The sequence below is a fragment of the Aphis gossypii genome, chromosome 2 (genome assembly GCF_020184175.1).
Source record: "Aphis gossypii isolate Hap1 chromosome 2, ASM2018417v2, whole genome shotgun sequence".
In the NCBI taxonomy this organism is placed as follows: Eukaryota; Metazoa; Arthropoda; class Insecta; order Hemiptera; family Aphididae; genus Aphis; species Aphis gossypii.
The window spans coordinates 70,364,239-70,380,471 of record NC_065531.1 but is presented as its reverse complement, the minus strand read 5'-3'; the positions used below and the strand labels follow the sequence as shown (position 1 = coordinate 70,380,471).

Here is a 16,233-nt window from a genome sequence, read left to right as displayed (position 1 = left end):
GTGACGTAGTCGCGGACGAGCTCGTGTCTGACTTATTGTACCTGTATATAATTGTACCGCGGTATAATATTGTATTGTATCGCGTATGTGTGTACACACAGGTACTTACTGGTAATACACGTTAATATTATGTATTGACCGCGGTAGATAATGAAAAAATAAATATAATAAAACAACGAAAAAACTTCGAGTGGGCCGCGTGCCTTCGCAGTGATGTCGCCGCCGACGATCGTCAGAGAGGCTGAGGCGGCAGCGGATACGAACAGGCGAAATAATAATAATATTATTATGTTATAACAATATTATATTATTATTATATTATAGACGTGCCCGCCACTCGGGCGTGGGGGAAACGGTCACGGCGGCGAGGCGACGGCGGCGGCGATTGCGAATGTTCTAAAAATCGTATTTTGTAGTTAGTTGTTATCTGCAGCGATTCGTTTATAACGATTTTTACACTGCAAGCGTCAAAATGAATTGACGGCGGTATTGAGTCGTCGTCGCGACTACGGTGCGCTAACAGTTTTTTTTTTTTTACTCGAAATTAACCGATGTGTGTGTAATAATAATTGAAATATTATATCATATCAGCAGCCCGGTCGCGACCGATCGGTTATTGTGTTTTTTCGATTTTTTTTTTTTTTACTGATATTATTAATATTATTTTACACGTGTGCGAGTTCGAGTCTCGCGACAGTTTCCAAATTCTGCGAACAGCTGTCCACCGCCTTTCAACTGCAGACATTTATCAACATTACATAGTATACATTACATAATATACACCTAAGTAAGTGTTCTATTGTTTTAAAAAATTCATTCTTAACCTACGTTGCCGAAAAAATTTATTTATTTTCATGTAACATGCCTTACACGTTTTTGATATCTTTAGTTTAGTTTTATATACATATTACGTAAAATATATATATATATATATATATATATAATAAATTTATAAATAGACACATTATATTATATTAACGAAATACCATATCGGTAATTAATAAATATAGTCAGTAGCCACTTTAGTAAAATATGATTCGTTCAATTTTTTAAAAGGCAATAAAATAATAACATTGCTATTAATATCAATAATACTTGATTTGACTACGATTCGTTCGAATTTTTATAAGGCAATAAAATAATAATATTGCTATTTATATCAATAATATTTCTTAATACCTACTATCTAAATTTGTTCATGGACTTTCGTATTTTGTCTTTTATGAGTTCGATGAAAACTACGATAGCGAAACGTCAAAACATTTAACCAGGTATTAACTATTGTCTATTACTATTATTCTTAGAAATGAACTATAAAACTTAATAATATATAAAAACCAATCTTCTATAAAATTAAAATTAAATATTCATTGTGTTAAAATAATAAGATAGTTTTTTGAAATACAAGTTTTAGATTCTGAATAGAACGATTAAAGTATTGATTTCTCAATAATATATATTCTTTTTTTGTGTATGGAAACACTTTTTATAGTAGAAAAAATGCTTAGATTTCCCATTTTAGTGGTGGTTTCTGGTAGTAGCAAATTGGACTTATTTAGTACTTTGGGGAGTCAAAAGCAAAAAATATTCAATATTTTTTAAAAGTATTCAGAAAATAAAAAAAATTATATGGAAAAATAGGGATACTTTTGTAAAACTTGTCTGACAAAATAAATTTTGTTATTTTACTGCAACTTAAATAAAAACATATAAATGTAGTTACTCGAAATATTCACTAAATATTTCCTTAGTTGTTTAAAATAAATACACTAATTATTAAAAAATATTTTGTTTTTAACAATCTAAGTTATAATTTCGACGGAAGTCACAAATTATTTCGTAGTTAAAAATTATGAACAACCATTGGTAATGTAAATATGTATCTGTATTTTAATCTTAAAATTATCTAATAATTTAATGTTTTTTTTTTATAATTATGTAAGACGAAGATATTAGTAACCTTCAAGAGTCGTTTTATATTTAGTTATCTATGTGACAATGTAGGACTAATGGCCACCTATATTATAGTTGTTGAATCCAAAATTTAATTTTCCTATTTTCAATATCAATAAAAAAACTGAACATAGTTCTATTTATTATAATAAAGAACAATTTATCATTAAAAAATGTTTCCAGAAACTAATAATTACATGTAGATGCTTAAATTTAATACCACAAAATTTTTATATTTACTTTTTTTTATTCATACATAGTACAATTTTTAAAATATTTTAATCTTTTTTGAGCTATAAAGATTAAATTATTTTTTTTAATATATATTTTGATAAAAACAATTTAAGCCGGTTAAAAATGATTAAAATTGAACATGCAATAATATATATAAAAAACTTAATACTATAAGATCAAATTCATTATAAGTTATTATTATGACTAGTTCAAAATATTAAAAATATACTAACATAACTTTTTTTTATAATCATTTGAAGTTTTACAACAATTTTAATTATTTTGTTGTAGGTAATTCAAAAAAAAAAATAAAAATATATCGTAAGAATTTGAAACTTTTAACGCCTGGAATCGTTTTTCGTTTTTCGTATGTAATAATAATTTATCATATCAATGAATTCAAATTTAACACATACATTACAGTAACTTACTCAATAAATAGTGCACAGTGCACTCAATACCTACCGTACATCAGAGAGGTTACCTACTTTCCCACTTTATAACGTTACACATAAACATAATTCAATATAAATATAAACTAGGTTTTTATTTATTTATTTATTTATTTGATAAAAATATGCCCAAGTATATAAATCGTAGGTATTTACAATTTTAGTAAAAACAATAATATACTCATCTGATTTTTTTACTATTTAATTGTGAAATGCATTCGCTAATATGAATTATTTAATCACATTGAAGTGTTGAACTTAATATTTTTACTTTATTAGGATGACATATATTTTTTACAAATAACCTTCTAGAATTATATAATCTCAAAAAGTAGATTTATCTATCAAAATATTTCGTTTTTATATTTTTCTATTTAAACATTTTAAACCGGTTCGCATGGTTTCGACAAATAAGGAAATACGATTCACCTTTAACTTTTCATTGATCAACACCAAATTACCAAAATGTTTAGTATATGAAGACTTTCGAATTTCGAAAGTAAAACCTATATTTATAATGGCTAATATTATACTCTCGTAATAAAAGGGGTGTGTAATACAATTATTCTACCTTTTCATACTTGTAAATACGAAATATGTTTGATAATAATAATTTCCTACTGTTCTTCACTTAAACGTTGAACGCTGTAATTTTTTTTTCATTTGTATATTATGTAAAAGTAAAACTTAAAACTGCAGTTATATTTAAAAAAGTAATATACGATATTAGTTTAATAAAATAGTAAAAATATGCTCATTAATATGTATTCAATTGTTAAAATAATATTTTATTGTTATTATATAATTTTATCAAAATTAAACTGTATTGTTTTTGAGTCTTCTAAATATTTTTATTTTAACTTTTTTTTTTTATGTCACAAACAGTTACCCACTTTTAAAATATACAATGTCATGAACTATCAATATCATATTGATCTTATAATGTCAAAATAAATAAATATATTTTAGTATCCGCCATCCACCGCCTTTAACAGTTATTATTTAAGTATTAAACACAGTAATAATTTTAGTTTCAATAAAATCTTTAAAACTCTTCATTAGTGAAATATATGTGTTTGAATATAAATAAATATTTTCTTATTTCAAATAAAAATTTGATCAAATTAACAAGAATGTCATAAAAACTCGAAAATACAAACCATATGTAGTTTTTAATAAGCTAAAAGAAAAAAGTTTTCAATAACTTTGGCTTTGTTGACGCCATTATATAATTAAGATAGGCCAATTATATACGTATAAACATTGAGCCACTAATGTAATAAATTCTGTTATACCTCTAATGGCACTTCTGCAGTAATTAACTGTAATAAATGTGTTTTGAATTCTATATATACTTATAATAGATATATGCATATATTGAATAGTAACTATGTACTGTCGAATAGTGTGAATAAGTTTGAGGAATAAATAACAAATTAGATTTAGTCTACATTTTTAGAAAAATTCATTGCATAAAGTAAATAATAGGTATAATAATTAATTAACAATATAATGATTTATGTGGAGATTTGTAATTGTGTCAACATTTTCGATCGAGAAAAAAACCATTTTAACCGAAAACAAAATTAAAAAAACCGAAATTTTTCAAAAGTCAAAACCTAGCTTAGTCACATAAAAAACTGAAAAAACACACACACATCATTTTAATTTAATACAATCATTGGCTTATCGCTCCGTTAAGAATCTAAAAATATTAATCAACAATATTTAATAGTTTGTTGAAAAGAATGTTTTTGTCTTTTGTATAATAATAATAATAAAACGTTTTTAAAAAAAAAGTTATATAAGATTTCATTGATTTTATAATTAACAGACAAGCAATAAAGCGTACTCGGTTGATAAATTTATATTTCTGCGGGTTGTCAATAAGAGATGTATCATTGTATATCAGTAAATAAATTATTTTTTCGGTATTACTATTTTCCGTTTGCATTGTTCTATATATAGTGGGGTTAATGCGTGTGGCTTTCAAACAATTCTGTTTCAATTAACTATCGTTATAACCGTTATTAACACATTTTTCGGGTCAGGTTAAAAAAAAAACTAATAATATGTAACATAAAGTTTAATATACACGGAGTAGAGTCGTGTAGGAGTAGAACACTTATTCATTCGCTAGTGATTCAGCTCAGTTATGTTGCTCTGGAGGTTTCTTAGTATCTACGATTATTTATTTTTGAATTACAACCAAATAACCAAATCGATTTTGTTGAAAACTGGTTTTGAAAAAAAAAATTCCAGTTTTTTCCAAGTTACTTTTTGGTTTTTCCCAATTACTAAAAAAAAGTACTGGACATCTTCTACTTTTGACCGATCAAATTAATACGTTTCATTAGTTTCATTTTATTGCAAAAAAAATATTTAAGCAGAAGATAGAATTATTTTTACCACTTCAAACAGTGATAACCGCGGATGACAGATTCAATGAAAAAAGTATTTAAAAACAACCTTACACATCATTGTAAAATCAAATTTTAACATAAGTAAATTAAACCCTGAAAAGTAAAGGTAGAAGAATCTAGTTATAAAATATTACTTGTACCAGATTTAATTTATTTATATTTCTAGGGTTATAAAATGGTACTGTTCCGGAATAGACACTCAATACGAAACGAAGATGTTATACCAGATATATCAGCTCCAATACTTCTAAGAATGACAGCTATCAGAAACAGTATGCGTGCAGACCATCAATTTATTGGAGATAAACACAGCAGTCTTTATGGCATACAGCAAGGTAAATTCGTTGTTACTATATAATCCTATGATGCGTTTATTTTATTTAACAACATTTGAATTTATGGAATAATAAAATATGATTATTTAGTCGGAAAATATAATAAAAGTGCACAAAAAAGAAACGTATGTTGTATATAAGCCATATTATGTGCCATAGCTAGTATTTCATTTTTTTTTTTTTTTTATATATATATATATTTCTGTGTAGATATAGGTACTCGGAATACAAATAACAATATGACAAAAAGACAACCGCATTATTGTAGCCTTTAAAAAAGAATTTACTCCCCAAGTCGTATGTGTTTTCTTTTGCCCACCAAGGTTGAAAACTGCGAAATATCACGTTTGTTATAATCACATGTGCGAGAAACCCCTCCACTTTAGATATAATGCTGTTCAAATAATATACATACCTTGATGAGGAGGGCGTCTGTATTTGAGCTTTCGGCGTTTTCAATGGAATGCCACGTGCCGCCAAAGGCAAACTTATTTGAACACAATTATTATGCTCTTTGTATACTCGCTAGGTGTGCAATTGAATGTGAATAGATCAAAAGATGAATAATAATATCGATGACAACTGTTGAGACTTGAGTTACCTAATTGTTATATTTTTGTAACACACAACATCATAAAATATCCTTATAAAGTACAAATATTTATTGTCAAACAATTATAGTTTCTACAGTTCGTTATTTTCGATGTACAAATCCTAATTTCTATCATACTTTTAACGAATGTGGTTATTTGGGTATACTATATAATATATATACTTACAATAGTGGATACTTATATCTTAGTCTACATTTATATATACCTTCAAGAGTAGGTACTTGTATATTAGTATGAAATATTATCGTTTATATTAATAAAAAAAAAAATGCGACAAGTACCTTTATCAAGTCATTATTTTGTCCGATACCTATTAGCAGCAAAAATAAAAAATACAGACTTAGTAGTGAGTGTGTCTTTTTTATTTATTTTAAGTCGATAATATTATCTAGTAATACTACAATACTTTAATACATTTTACAGAGTTAATTTTCAAAATAATATTTACACATCGTTTAACGAAGATTTGTACAAAAATAAATCCTAAATAATTTTATGTAGGTATACTATATTAACGAGTTTATACTTTTATAATATTAAATATTAGTAAACCTAAATTAGTACCTAAACTATATTCTTTTCGTATAATATACACTTTAATGTGTTTGATGTATAGACAATTTCGTAAGTGTAGTGTATAGACTGTACAGTGGTTTGCGAATTCGTGATTGTAATTTAGTATTACCTATACAGAAATAACGGCTGTCTATACGTTATTCAATAATAACAGTTAATAATAATTTATTAAAATATGCAATTCATTGATGGTCAATAGGTTAGGTTTTATTACACGTTTAATACAATAAAAATAATGTTAAATAATAACTATTATTACGCTTACATAAATTTTAAAATGTATTTACAATTACATAAGTAAGTGCCTATGGGGTAAGTTGGTATATTTAAAAATTTGAAAATATTTTTACACTTGTTTTTTAGAGTATCAGTACAATTAATTTATCGACATAGGTATTATAGAGAAGTTATCAAATTTTATTTTATATTTTCGTAAATCTATATTGTTTTTCCTATGCATGATCGGAAGAGGAAGTTGTGAATCACAACTTTGGTGTTCTTCTCTCTCTCTCTCTCTCTCTCTCTCTCTTCTAATTCAATTTATTTTTCAATACAATTTGCTATCATTAAAAACATTAATATTTTAACATACATGATAATTTTCTATAGGTACATCAAATAGTTTTAATGTTTTATTTATACTTATATTGAAGATAAAAAAAAACCCTCGTAATTCATTAATATAAATAATGACTAGGTATACTATATGTACGTAATACAGGTCAAATTCCAATAGTTATTAATTATACATGTTACTTATTATATTTTTATTCATCTTCTATAATTTTAATAAAATAATTATTTGCCTACATGAAACATATTTAGAATAATTCTTCGAATTATCGTGCTAGGTGCCAATTTATTTTCCCCTCTCCTTTCTCCATTTTTAAAAATTTATTTTATATTTTTTAAAAATAAACACATTTTATTTTCAATAGTAACATGATCACAATGCTTATTACACAAACACATAGGTACAAGTTTTCATACTTCGTTGTCAAATGTTTGGTGAATATATTAATGAGATTAATAAAAAAAAAAAAATTTAATAATATTTGTTGTACAATTTTTTTAACGTCTGAGTGTAACTTTCCGCAAACAGGTCTTTTATCTCGGTTATAAACCTATACAAAATAATTTATTATTTGAACTCATTTAAATTATAAACTTATTCAAATTTTAATATTTGAAAATTGAAATTAATTTACTTTAGGTTAAGTGATTATTCGATATCAATTATTTCATGTCCTTTAAGGATTAAGTAATCATGCAATTTTTTCATAATTTAGATTTTATAAATTTAATACACACTATATTATGTAGAACTTTATCGAATTAAAAATAACAGTCGTAGATTTGTTTTAGTACAAGAAACCTATGATTTGTAAACAATATACACAAGTGACTGATGTGCGTCTTACCTTGACGCGCCGTATTCGGCTAAAAATCCTCTAGCAACTTGCACCGCGTTTCGTTGAGCCATGAGTGCAGATTACACTGGCAAATGTATACATATAATATTATGTAGAACTCGTTTCACCGGATTTTTATCGTACTGCACTTAGTGCACTTGAAAACGGTTTGATAGAAAATAATTGAGAATCGTACTCAAAAAGAAAACTGTCAAAAGCTGCCATTTTTTTTTTTTTTTTTGAGACACAAAGCTATGTAAGTATGATATAGTATTACGATTATCCGATTGAAATAACATAATTATGTAATACGTAAACCATGAGAACTATGGTCGTGAAATAATAATATCTGTTGCTTAGACCTTATAGTTTTAAGGTGACTTAACATTCCACCATAATTTAATGGGTAATATTTTAAATGTTTAAATAATGTTTTAGTATTGAAAAATAAAAATAATTAATACATATTATAATATCAAAATTTTAAATTAATATTATTATCTAATCAGTGAATATTCTAACCAGACTTTATAACCATACGGCCAAAAATTGTATATAATATTATTCAACATTATGGCAGTTATATTTATGTAGTATCGTGTTAGTAAATTAAATTTGTAGAATTTCGTTTTGGTAAATCAATCAGAAAAAAGTATTTTACAAAATACGAAAAATTGTGAATTACCCTTAACGTGAACCGTAGTGATTTCCGGGAAACAATTTGGTGCTACGTTTAACCGAATCTTGTAGTATGTGATGTATAACTATGTTACCATAATCTAATATTCCATATCAATGCCTACAGAGAGTATAATTGAATCATATTAAAGGAATATATACGTTACTAATCACTTATATATCACTTATACCATTAAGACATTAAGTATTTAAATTCATCAATACAAACACTTAAATCACTTCATCACATAAAAAAATTACTATAATTAATTTAAAAACAATTTTTTCCGAAAATCACCATAAGGTTAGGTGTAAAGTTAATGAAAAAAAAAAAGTAAAAGTAAAAAATTAGATGTATTATGAATTATTATTTATTATGGAATAATTTTATATTTTATTTATTACTAGCTGACCCGACAAACGTTTTCCTGTCTTAACAATGAATATTGAATTCAAATTGGTATATAAAAAAAATTATTATTCCAAAAACATAGTGTTTATTATTCTAATGCCTTATGCCTTATGTGAGTTATGATGCACAATATTCTTAGTTTTATTTTCTGATACGTATATGAATATATTTTTATAGGTATTCCGACACGGGAACAGTCAACATAATATAACTTACTGTCCATATGAAAAACATGGACTTTGTGTGAACACGAATTTCTTTTATATATATAGATTTGTATATTTATCTCCTCCGTTTTACAGACTATATATTTTAATCGTGTATATATTAACATGTGAGGGCAACTGGTACATTTTTAAAATCCCGATAACAGCCATTGGGAGCAACTGGTCAACACCCAAACAGACAACCACAAAATATAGTTCGTCGTTGGTCAGTTTAATCTAACAATGATTACCGATTTTTATTCTATGAACGTTTTTTGATCAACTCGTTTTCGCTTAGTATGTTATTAGTATCAAACAGTGTGAAACTCGTTAAAAATTAAAATATCGTAAAAAAAACCATAAAAACAAAGATAGTGTTTATAGCTTTAAGTTTAATAATAGCAAGGTCAATTCACCCTGGTATTAAAGCTTACTGCACATAATTGTAACTGCTGAACACACATATTTAGTATGCTGGCACCGTGTATATTTAAATATAATTTAAGTAAAAATATAAATAAAAAATAAATAAATATAATTTTTTAAGTATAAAGACGGATAATATACGTCCTACGACATCATCTTAAACATTAATAATATTTGTTAAAAACTTATAATAAATAATAATATATTAAATAATTTCTGAAAAGTCCGTCAATAAATTAATAATTATTTTATGTTGAAATAAAAAAATTTTATAGTATGTTTATTAATGCTGAACCATTATAGTACAAAGACAATTTATCTTCTTAAGCGGTGACTGGTGAATGGTACGGAAATACTCGTTGGTTTCGTCTTTTTAAAAAATCTGTTATAATTGAATAAATATGGGTAAATTAATCATTTAAAAACACAGGATAGCGAATTAATCTTTTTTATAGTTACTGTTATGAGTTAGTTATGACTAATTTAGTACAATAAAAGTATTAGTATAAGTAGGTACTAAGCATTAAATAATTAAACTAATACATTAAGTCATCGGTTAAATATATTATACTTATGTATTATTATGTTTTGAATATTTAATCATGTTTAGGAGCTATACTTACTGTTATTTTATCAATCCAAAAATGACTAAATATTTAATAAGTATCTTTTTTTTTAACTTTATCTCATATTACTTATTATAAATAATGATACTCGTTTGTATGTTCCTAATTATTTTATAACTGAAAATTAAAAAGAATTGATGCAACAATATAATAGATGTAAAGATGTATTTTTCTATGTATTATAGGTAGATGAATAAAACAATTATTATTTATTTACAAATTAAAATAGGCAATTATTTAAGGACTATACTAAAATAACGAATATTCACTGGTAATTGAATCTTTCTGTAGGTATATATATTATCTATGGTAATTTGTAATTGCTGTGTACCTAATTATTATATTTGTGGTAATCTTAATTTAAAATTTTTATTTAAGTTAATATTATAATATATCTGAGAGCCAGTGTTTTGTGTGTGTGTGTGTGTGTGTGTGTGTGTGTGTGTGTGTGTGTGTGTGTGTGTGTGTGTAAAATATAATATTATTATTTGATTTGATTTTTTTCTAGTCTGTATATTTTATTATTTTTATTTGTTATAAACAGTACATTTTAGCAACTTCTAATAAATATATTTCAGCGCCATATTTTATATTGTTTCCATTACTATTTTTATACGTTGCATAATAATTTACATTCTCAGGAAATATTTACATAAAATGTATTTTAAATATTAGATTAAACAATATAAATAATAGGTTTTTATTAGTTAATATCTACAGTTTAGGTTAAAATATTATTATAATATTCGTTTATCTAATTTATTTTATTGCATAACTTCTAAAACCATAAGTTAAAATTGAAAAATAAAGACGATTTATATATTATTTACATACTAATAGATATTTATAAATAAGATTAATTTCAAAACTAGATTATTAATATTCACAATCTTTTTTCTGAAAATTTTAATTCTTCAAAAATATTAGTAGAATAAAAATTAAGTAATAAATTAGGCTTGCATATTTATATATTCATTAATTTTGTTATATTATATTATTAATCGATATTAATAAATGATATAACAACTGAAAAATGCTCATATATATATTATAATTTATTTAATCATATAATTAAATAAATTGCTTAAGTGTATTATTTATAATAATATTGTGTCGTAGGCTATTTAAAAAATTACATACATTGCATTTATATGTTATTATAATGCATGTATATAATTTTGTTGGCATTTAAATGAAAACAATAATAATGTTTAAGATATGAGAAAAAATTGAAAATAAAACCACCAGAGTGGGTTGCGCATATAATAGACGACCAAACCAGTCAACCACACAGGCAACACTCCCATTTTAACCCATCCCATTTTAATGGTTTTTTATTCTTATCCGTGTCAGTCTATAGCGAACAGTCGAGTATTATTATGTCTACTGCAGACGCACGTTGCCGGTGTATTATGTGTTTACCTCCACGTTGTTTTCGTGCTTAAATTTCGTTATAAAATATTCATATTGTTTTAAATTATGTTTTAAACCAATCAGACGATTATGTTATGCATGGCTTGTGACTTTGGTAAGTTATTGTTTTATATATTTAAATAATAATGCAGTTTAGAACTAAATAATTTAATTTTAAAAATATGTTATATCAATAACACAGTTAAGTACTAAATTTTCCTTTTTTATGTATTGACTTAAATTTATAACACCAAATATGTATTAACATACACATTATTTTTATTCATACTTACTCACCATATTTGTTTTAATCACTTTCAATAATTTATCTGTTTCTTACAATTTTTATTTTTTTGTAATAAATAAAAAAATATTAGTAGAATAAAAATTAAGTAATAAATTAGGCTTGCATATAATATATACATTCATTAATTTTGTTATATTATTAATCGATATTAATAAATGATAAAACAACTGAAAAATGCTCATATATATAATTTATTTAATCATATAATTAAATAAATTGCTTAAGTGTATTATTTATAATAATATTGTGTCGTAGGCTATTTAAAAAATTACATACATTGCATTTATATGTTATTATAATGCATGTATATAATTTTGTTGGCATTTAAATGAAAACAATAATAATGTTTAAGATATGAGCAAAAATTGAAAATAAAACCACCAGAGTGGGTTGCGCATATAATAGACGACCAAACCAGTCAACCACACAGGCAACACTCCCATTTTAACCCATCCCATTTTAATGGTTTTTTATTCTTATCCGTGTCAGTCTATAGCGAACAGTCGAGTATTATTATGTCTACTGCAGACGCACGTTGCCGGTGTATTATGTGTTTACCTCCACGTTGTTTTCGTGCTTAAATTTCGTTATAAAATATTCATATTGTTTTAAATTATGTTTTAAACCAATCAGACGATTATGTTATGCATGGCTTGTGACTTTGGTAAGTTATTGTTTTATATATTTAAATAATAATGCAGTTTAGAACTAAATAATTTAATTTTAAAAATATGTTATATCAATAACACAGTTAAGTACTAAATTTTCCTTTTTTATGTATTGACTTAAATTTATAACACCAAATATGTATTAACATACACATTATTTTTATTCATACTTACTCACCATATTTGTTTTAATCACTTTCAATAATTTATCTGTTTCTTACAATTTTTATTTTTTTTGTAATAAATAAAAAAATATTTAGTAGTCCCATAGAAATTACGAATAGTCAGCAGCTGCTGTTTTGAATTATATGATTATAAGTACATACTTACTGTGTATTCTTAAGTATAGTGCGTTCAACTTCTTTGTCCTTATATAGTAATTTATCTCAGTTTTAAATTATCCATTTTATGTTTTTAGGATGCCCTGTAATAGAGTAGCATAGAACAATAATAATTACCGGATAATTACACAATTTCCTTATGTTGGCCGACCAATAACAATCTTTTCGTTCCATTTGGCCGACCATGCGCAATGTATGTTTCGATATATTATATGTATATATAATATGTATTTATCCTTCGTTGTATGCATACAAGACGTCCATAAAGTAACCAATAACTTTTATTTTTAACAACATTTTTGAGCGATTTTTTTAAATACGTGTTTAATTAAATTAATATCAATAGGTTTTTTAATTTTCACATACCTACAATATAGATTAAATAACATACAACTCAAAAACATATTTGTTTTTAAAAATTATTTCATATAACAAACAAATTTAACACTATACAGTTATATTTTATGATATATGATCTTAAAATATTATTTCTATTTTCAATAAAAATGTTCATATAATTTATGTTATTTTCTATAACAATTGTTTTAAATATTACACATAATATGATTAATACCTACACTGTAGAATTAAAAATTGAAGATTAAAATACTTTTTTCAAATTCAATTTGCATATAATACATTGTTAATAAGTACTTATTTATTCAATTAAAATGTATTTAAACAAAACTAAATTAAATAAAATGAATAAATTATATAACATACTTAACATATTATATTTATAAAAATAGGTAATATATTCCAATAAGTGTTAGAAATTAATAATTTAGTGTTTTTTTTTAAATTTTATCAATTTTATCTGTTATTCGAGTTTACAAGCTAACCTTTTATTCATACTAACAAAAATAATGAATAAATATGAAGACATTATACATTAAATAAATATCTTATTGGAAATATTCTTTACATACTATTATACTTTGAAAATTATCGTCTATATGTATAAGCAGAGTCTCTATGTACTTTATTTACCTAAGACGATCAGACATGAATTTCTAATATGTACTCGGAGGTCTTCAGCATATAACAAATATATATATATATATTTATGATCAAAACAATTTTCACTAACATAGAACCTTGATGGACGTTCACTGTTTTTCCGCGATTTTATAATATGACCTCATTTCGAAATCTTAATGCATTTTATGAGCAAAGTGATTAAGACCCGCGAAGCACCGTAAAAGGACACGTTTCGGCGAATTGGACAATGTACTGTGCCCTGGTAATAAAGATAACTCAAAGTCGTTTGTTACGTGGTGCTGATAATACACAGTACGCAGTAAAAAAAAAAAAACATAATAATTGCAGGATGAGTGCGTCAAAACAGAAACAATACATTGTGTCCCCTTTGACTTCCGGTGTGTGAGTGCATTCATCCAGTGATGCCCAACGTTTTCGTCCGTGTACATTAATATACGTGCAGCTGTGTTTATTAGGATAGTCCCTGTGCGTTTCGACTAAAAATTCTCAATTATTAGTGTAAGCCAATGAAATACTTGCGGTCGTAAACGGAAATTGTGGTTTTTTAACACGAGCCATCATAAAGCGAGCAAAGCCTGCACTGTAGATAATACATTTTATAAATCATCTTTAAATAGTATATACATACACACACACATATATATATATATAGCCTATTTAGGTAATTTTATTAACTGCATTAATGAATGCTGAAATCTTCGTACGTGCGAGACGAATTTCTGAGTAGTTTTCGTAGACTAATAGTGAGCCATTTACACGTTATTATAGGCGCCACGTTATACATAGTGTAGGTTGTATTTTTTTTCAGTAACGGGAAAACAAAACTCAAAAACACAGTTCTACTTCGAATTAATATAAATCCTAATGAAACAACTGATTTTATACACATCGTAATTAATAATGTAATGTATACGTCATATAGCAGCGGACTATCGCGGGCTTTCTGCTCTGTTTGTTGGTCTTGTGCTCCAGATAATCATTTGCATTTTCTTCGTGAGAACGTACTCGATGTACGTTGTATTCTAATAATATGTAGGTATACATTAAACGGTCGCGTAACGCGATATAGTGAGAAGGGAAGAAGACGATGTTGATATTGTTCGGCAAAACGGAAATAGAACATCCCTTAAAGACGTTGACACGCCCTCTCAGATAACACACGTTTGTCATTTAATTGTATATAAATGTATGTATGTATATTGTATGTATATATGTTGTTATTTGCTATTTTAAAGAAAACGGTTTTTGTTTTGTCTATACGCGCGCTGTGTTCATGGTATAAAAAACGTCCATGTCGAGCACTATGAAAACAGATATACGTTTATTTTTTTTTCTTATTCACTTTTACTGCGTGCAGCCTATGTGTGTATTTATTCCCCCGCAAATAACGGTTAAACGCGTCGACGGCTCACGAAACTAAACAAAAAACTGGACGATATATATACATTGTACCTACATTATATATTATTTATATTATTATACAATTTATACACCTAATACTCTTAACGCCGAGACCGTATATTATTATGATATAATACTACTGGAAGCAAATATATATTATAATAAAATAACGTAATAACGTGTATGCACCTGTTCACCGCATCACACACCGCGTACACTGCACACGGCCTACAGGGACAAAATATGATAAAACACGATTTCAATAATTATTATTATAACCGAACAGGTTTAACGTCCCCTGCGTGACGTGTGTGTGTAAACGGCATTCCATGCAGTCAGAGCGACATCGTATATCCCCGTTGAAACTATACGCGCCCACCCTCATGTGCATGTGTAGGAGTGTATGGGGGAGACGGACCATATGTTGGCGGCGGTCTCTCGTCCGGTGGCGGTTGAGTCTACGACGATAGTCCCCTCCGCTCCGACCCGACTCCCGCTGTTACGCGGGCCCGTAGTCATCTACCTGCGTATTGTTTAAAAAATTTTTTTTTTAATTTTCAAAAGACCGAGAACACTCGTTTTTTCCCCGGTCCAACAATTGAAAACGCTCAGAAAATCTGAAATCCGACTGAAATACTATATAATATACTCACATCGTTCACATATTATATTATACATATTATTATTATTGTATACCTATACTCTCACTCGGTTGTACAGACAGACAGCACTGCAGCAGTTGTTGACACAAACA

At 26.3% G+C, this 16,233-nt stretch overlaps 1 protein-coding gene across 6 annotated transcripts in view; it reads left to right on the top strand.

The window, feature by feature from the left end:
* The first annotated feature begins 439 nt into the window (after positions 1–439).
* The window catches only part of LOC114123336 (uncharacterized), a 42,824-nt gene continuing 27,030 nt past the window's right edge, over positions 440–16,233 (top strand). For 2 of the 6 annotated variants that reach the window (XM_050202290.1, XM_050202289.1), the window contains exons 1-2: positions 440–787; positions 5,229–5,397. In XM_050202290.1, the coding sequence (XP_050058247.1) occupies positions 5,238–5,397 (160 nt within the window). In that variant the 5' untranslated portion in view covers positions 440–787; positions 5,229–5,237. Of the gene's footprint in view, positions 788–5,228; positions 5,398–11,685; positions 11,876–12,544; positions 12,732–16,233 lie in introns of those variants that run through there. The other 4 variants (XM_050202295.1, XM_050202293.1, XM_050202294.1 and 1 more) reach the window with 2 other exon arrangements.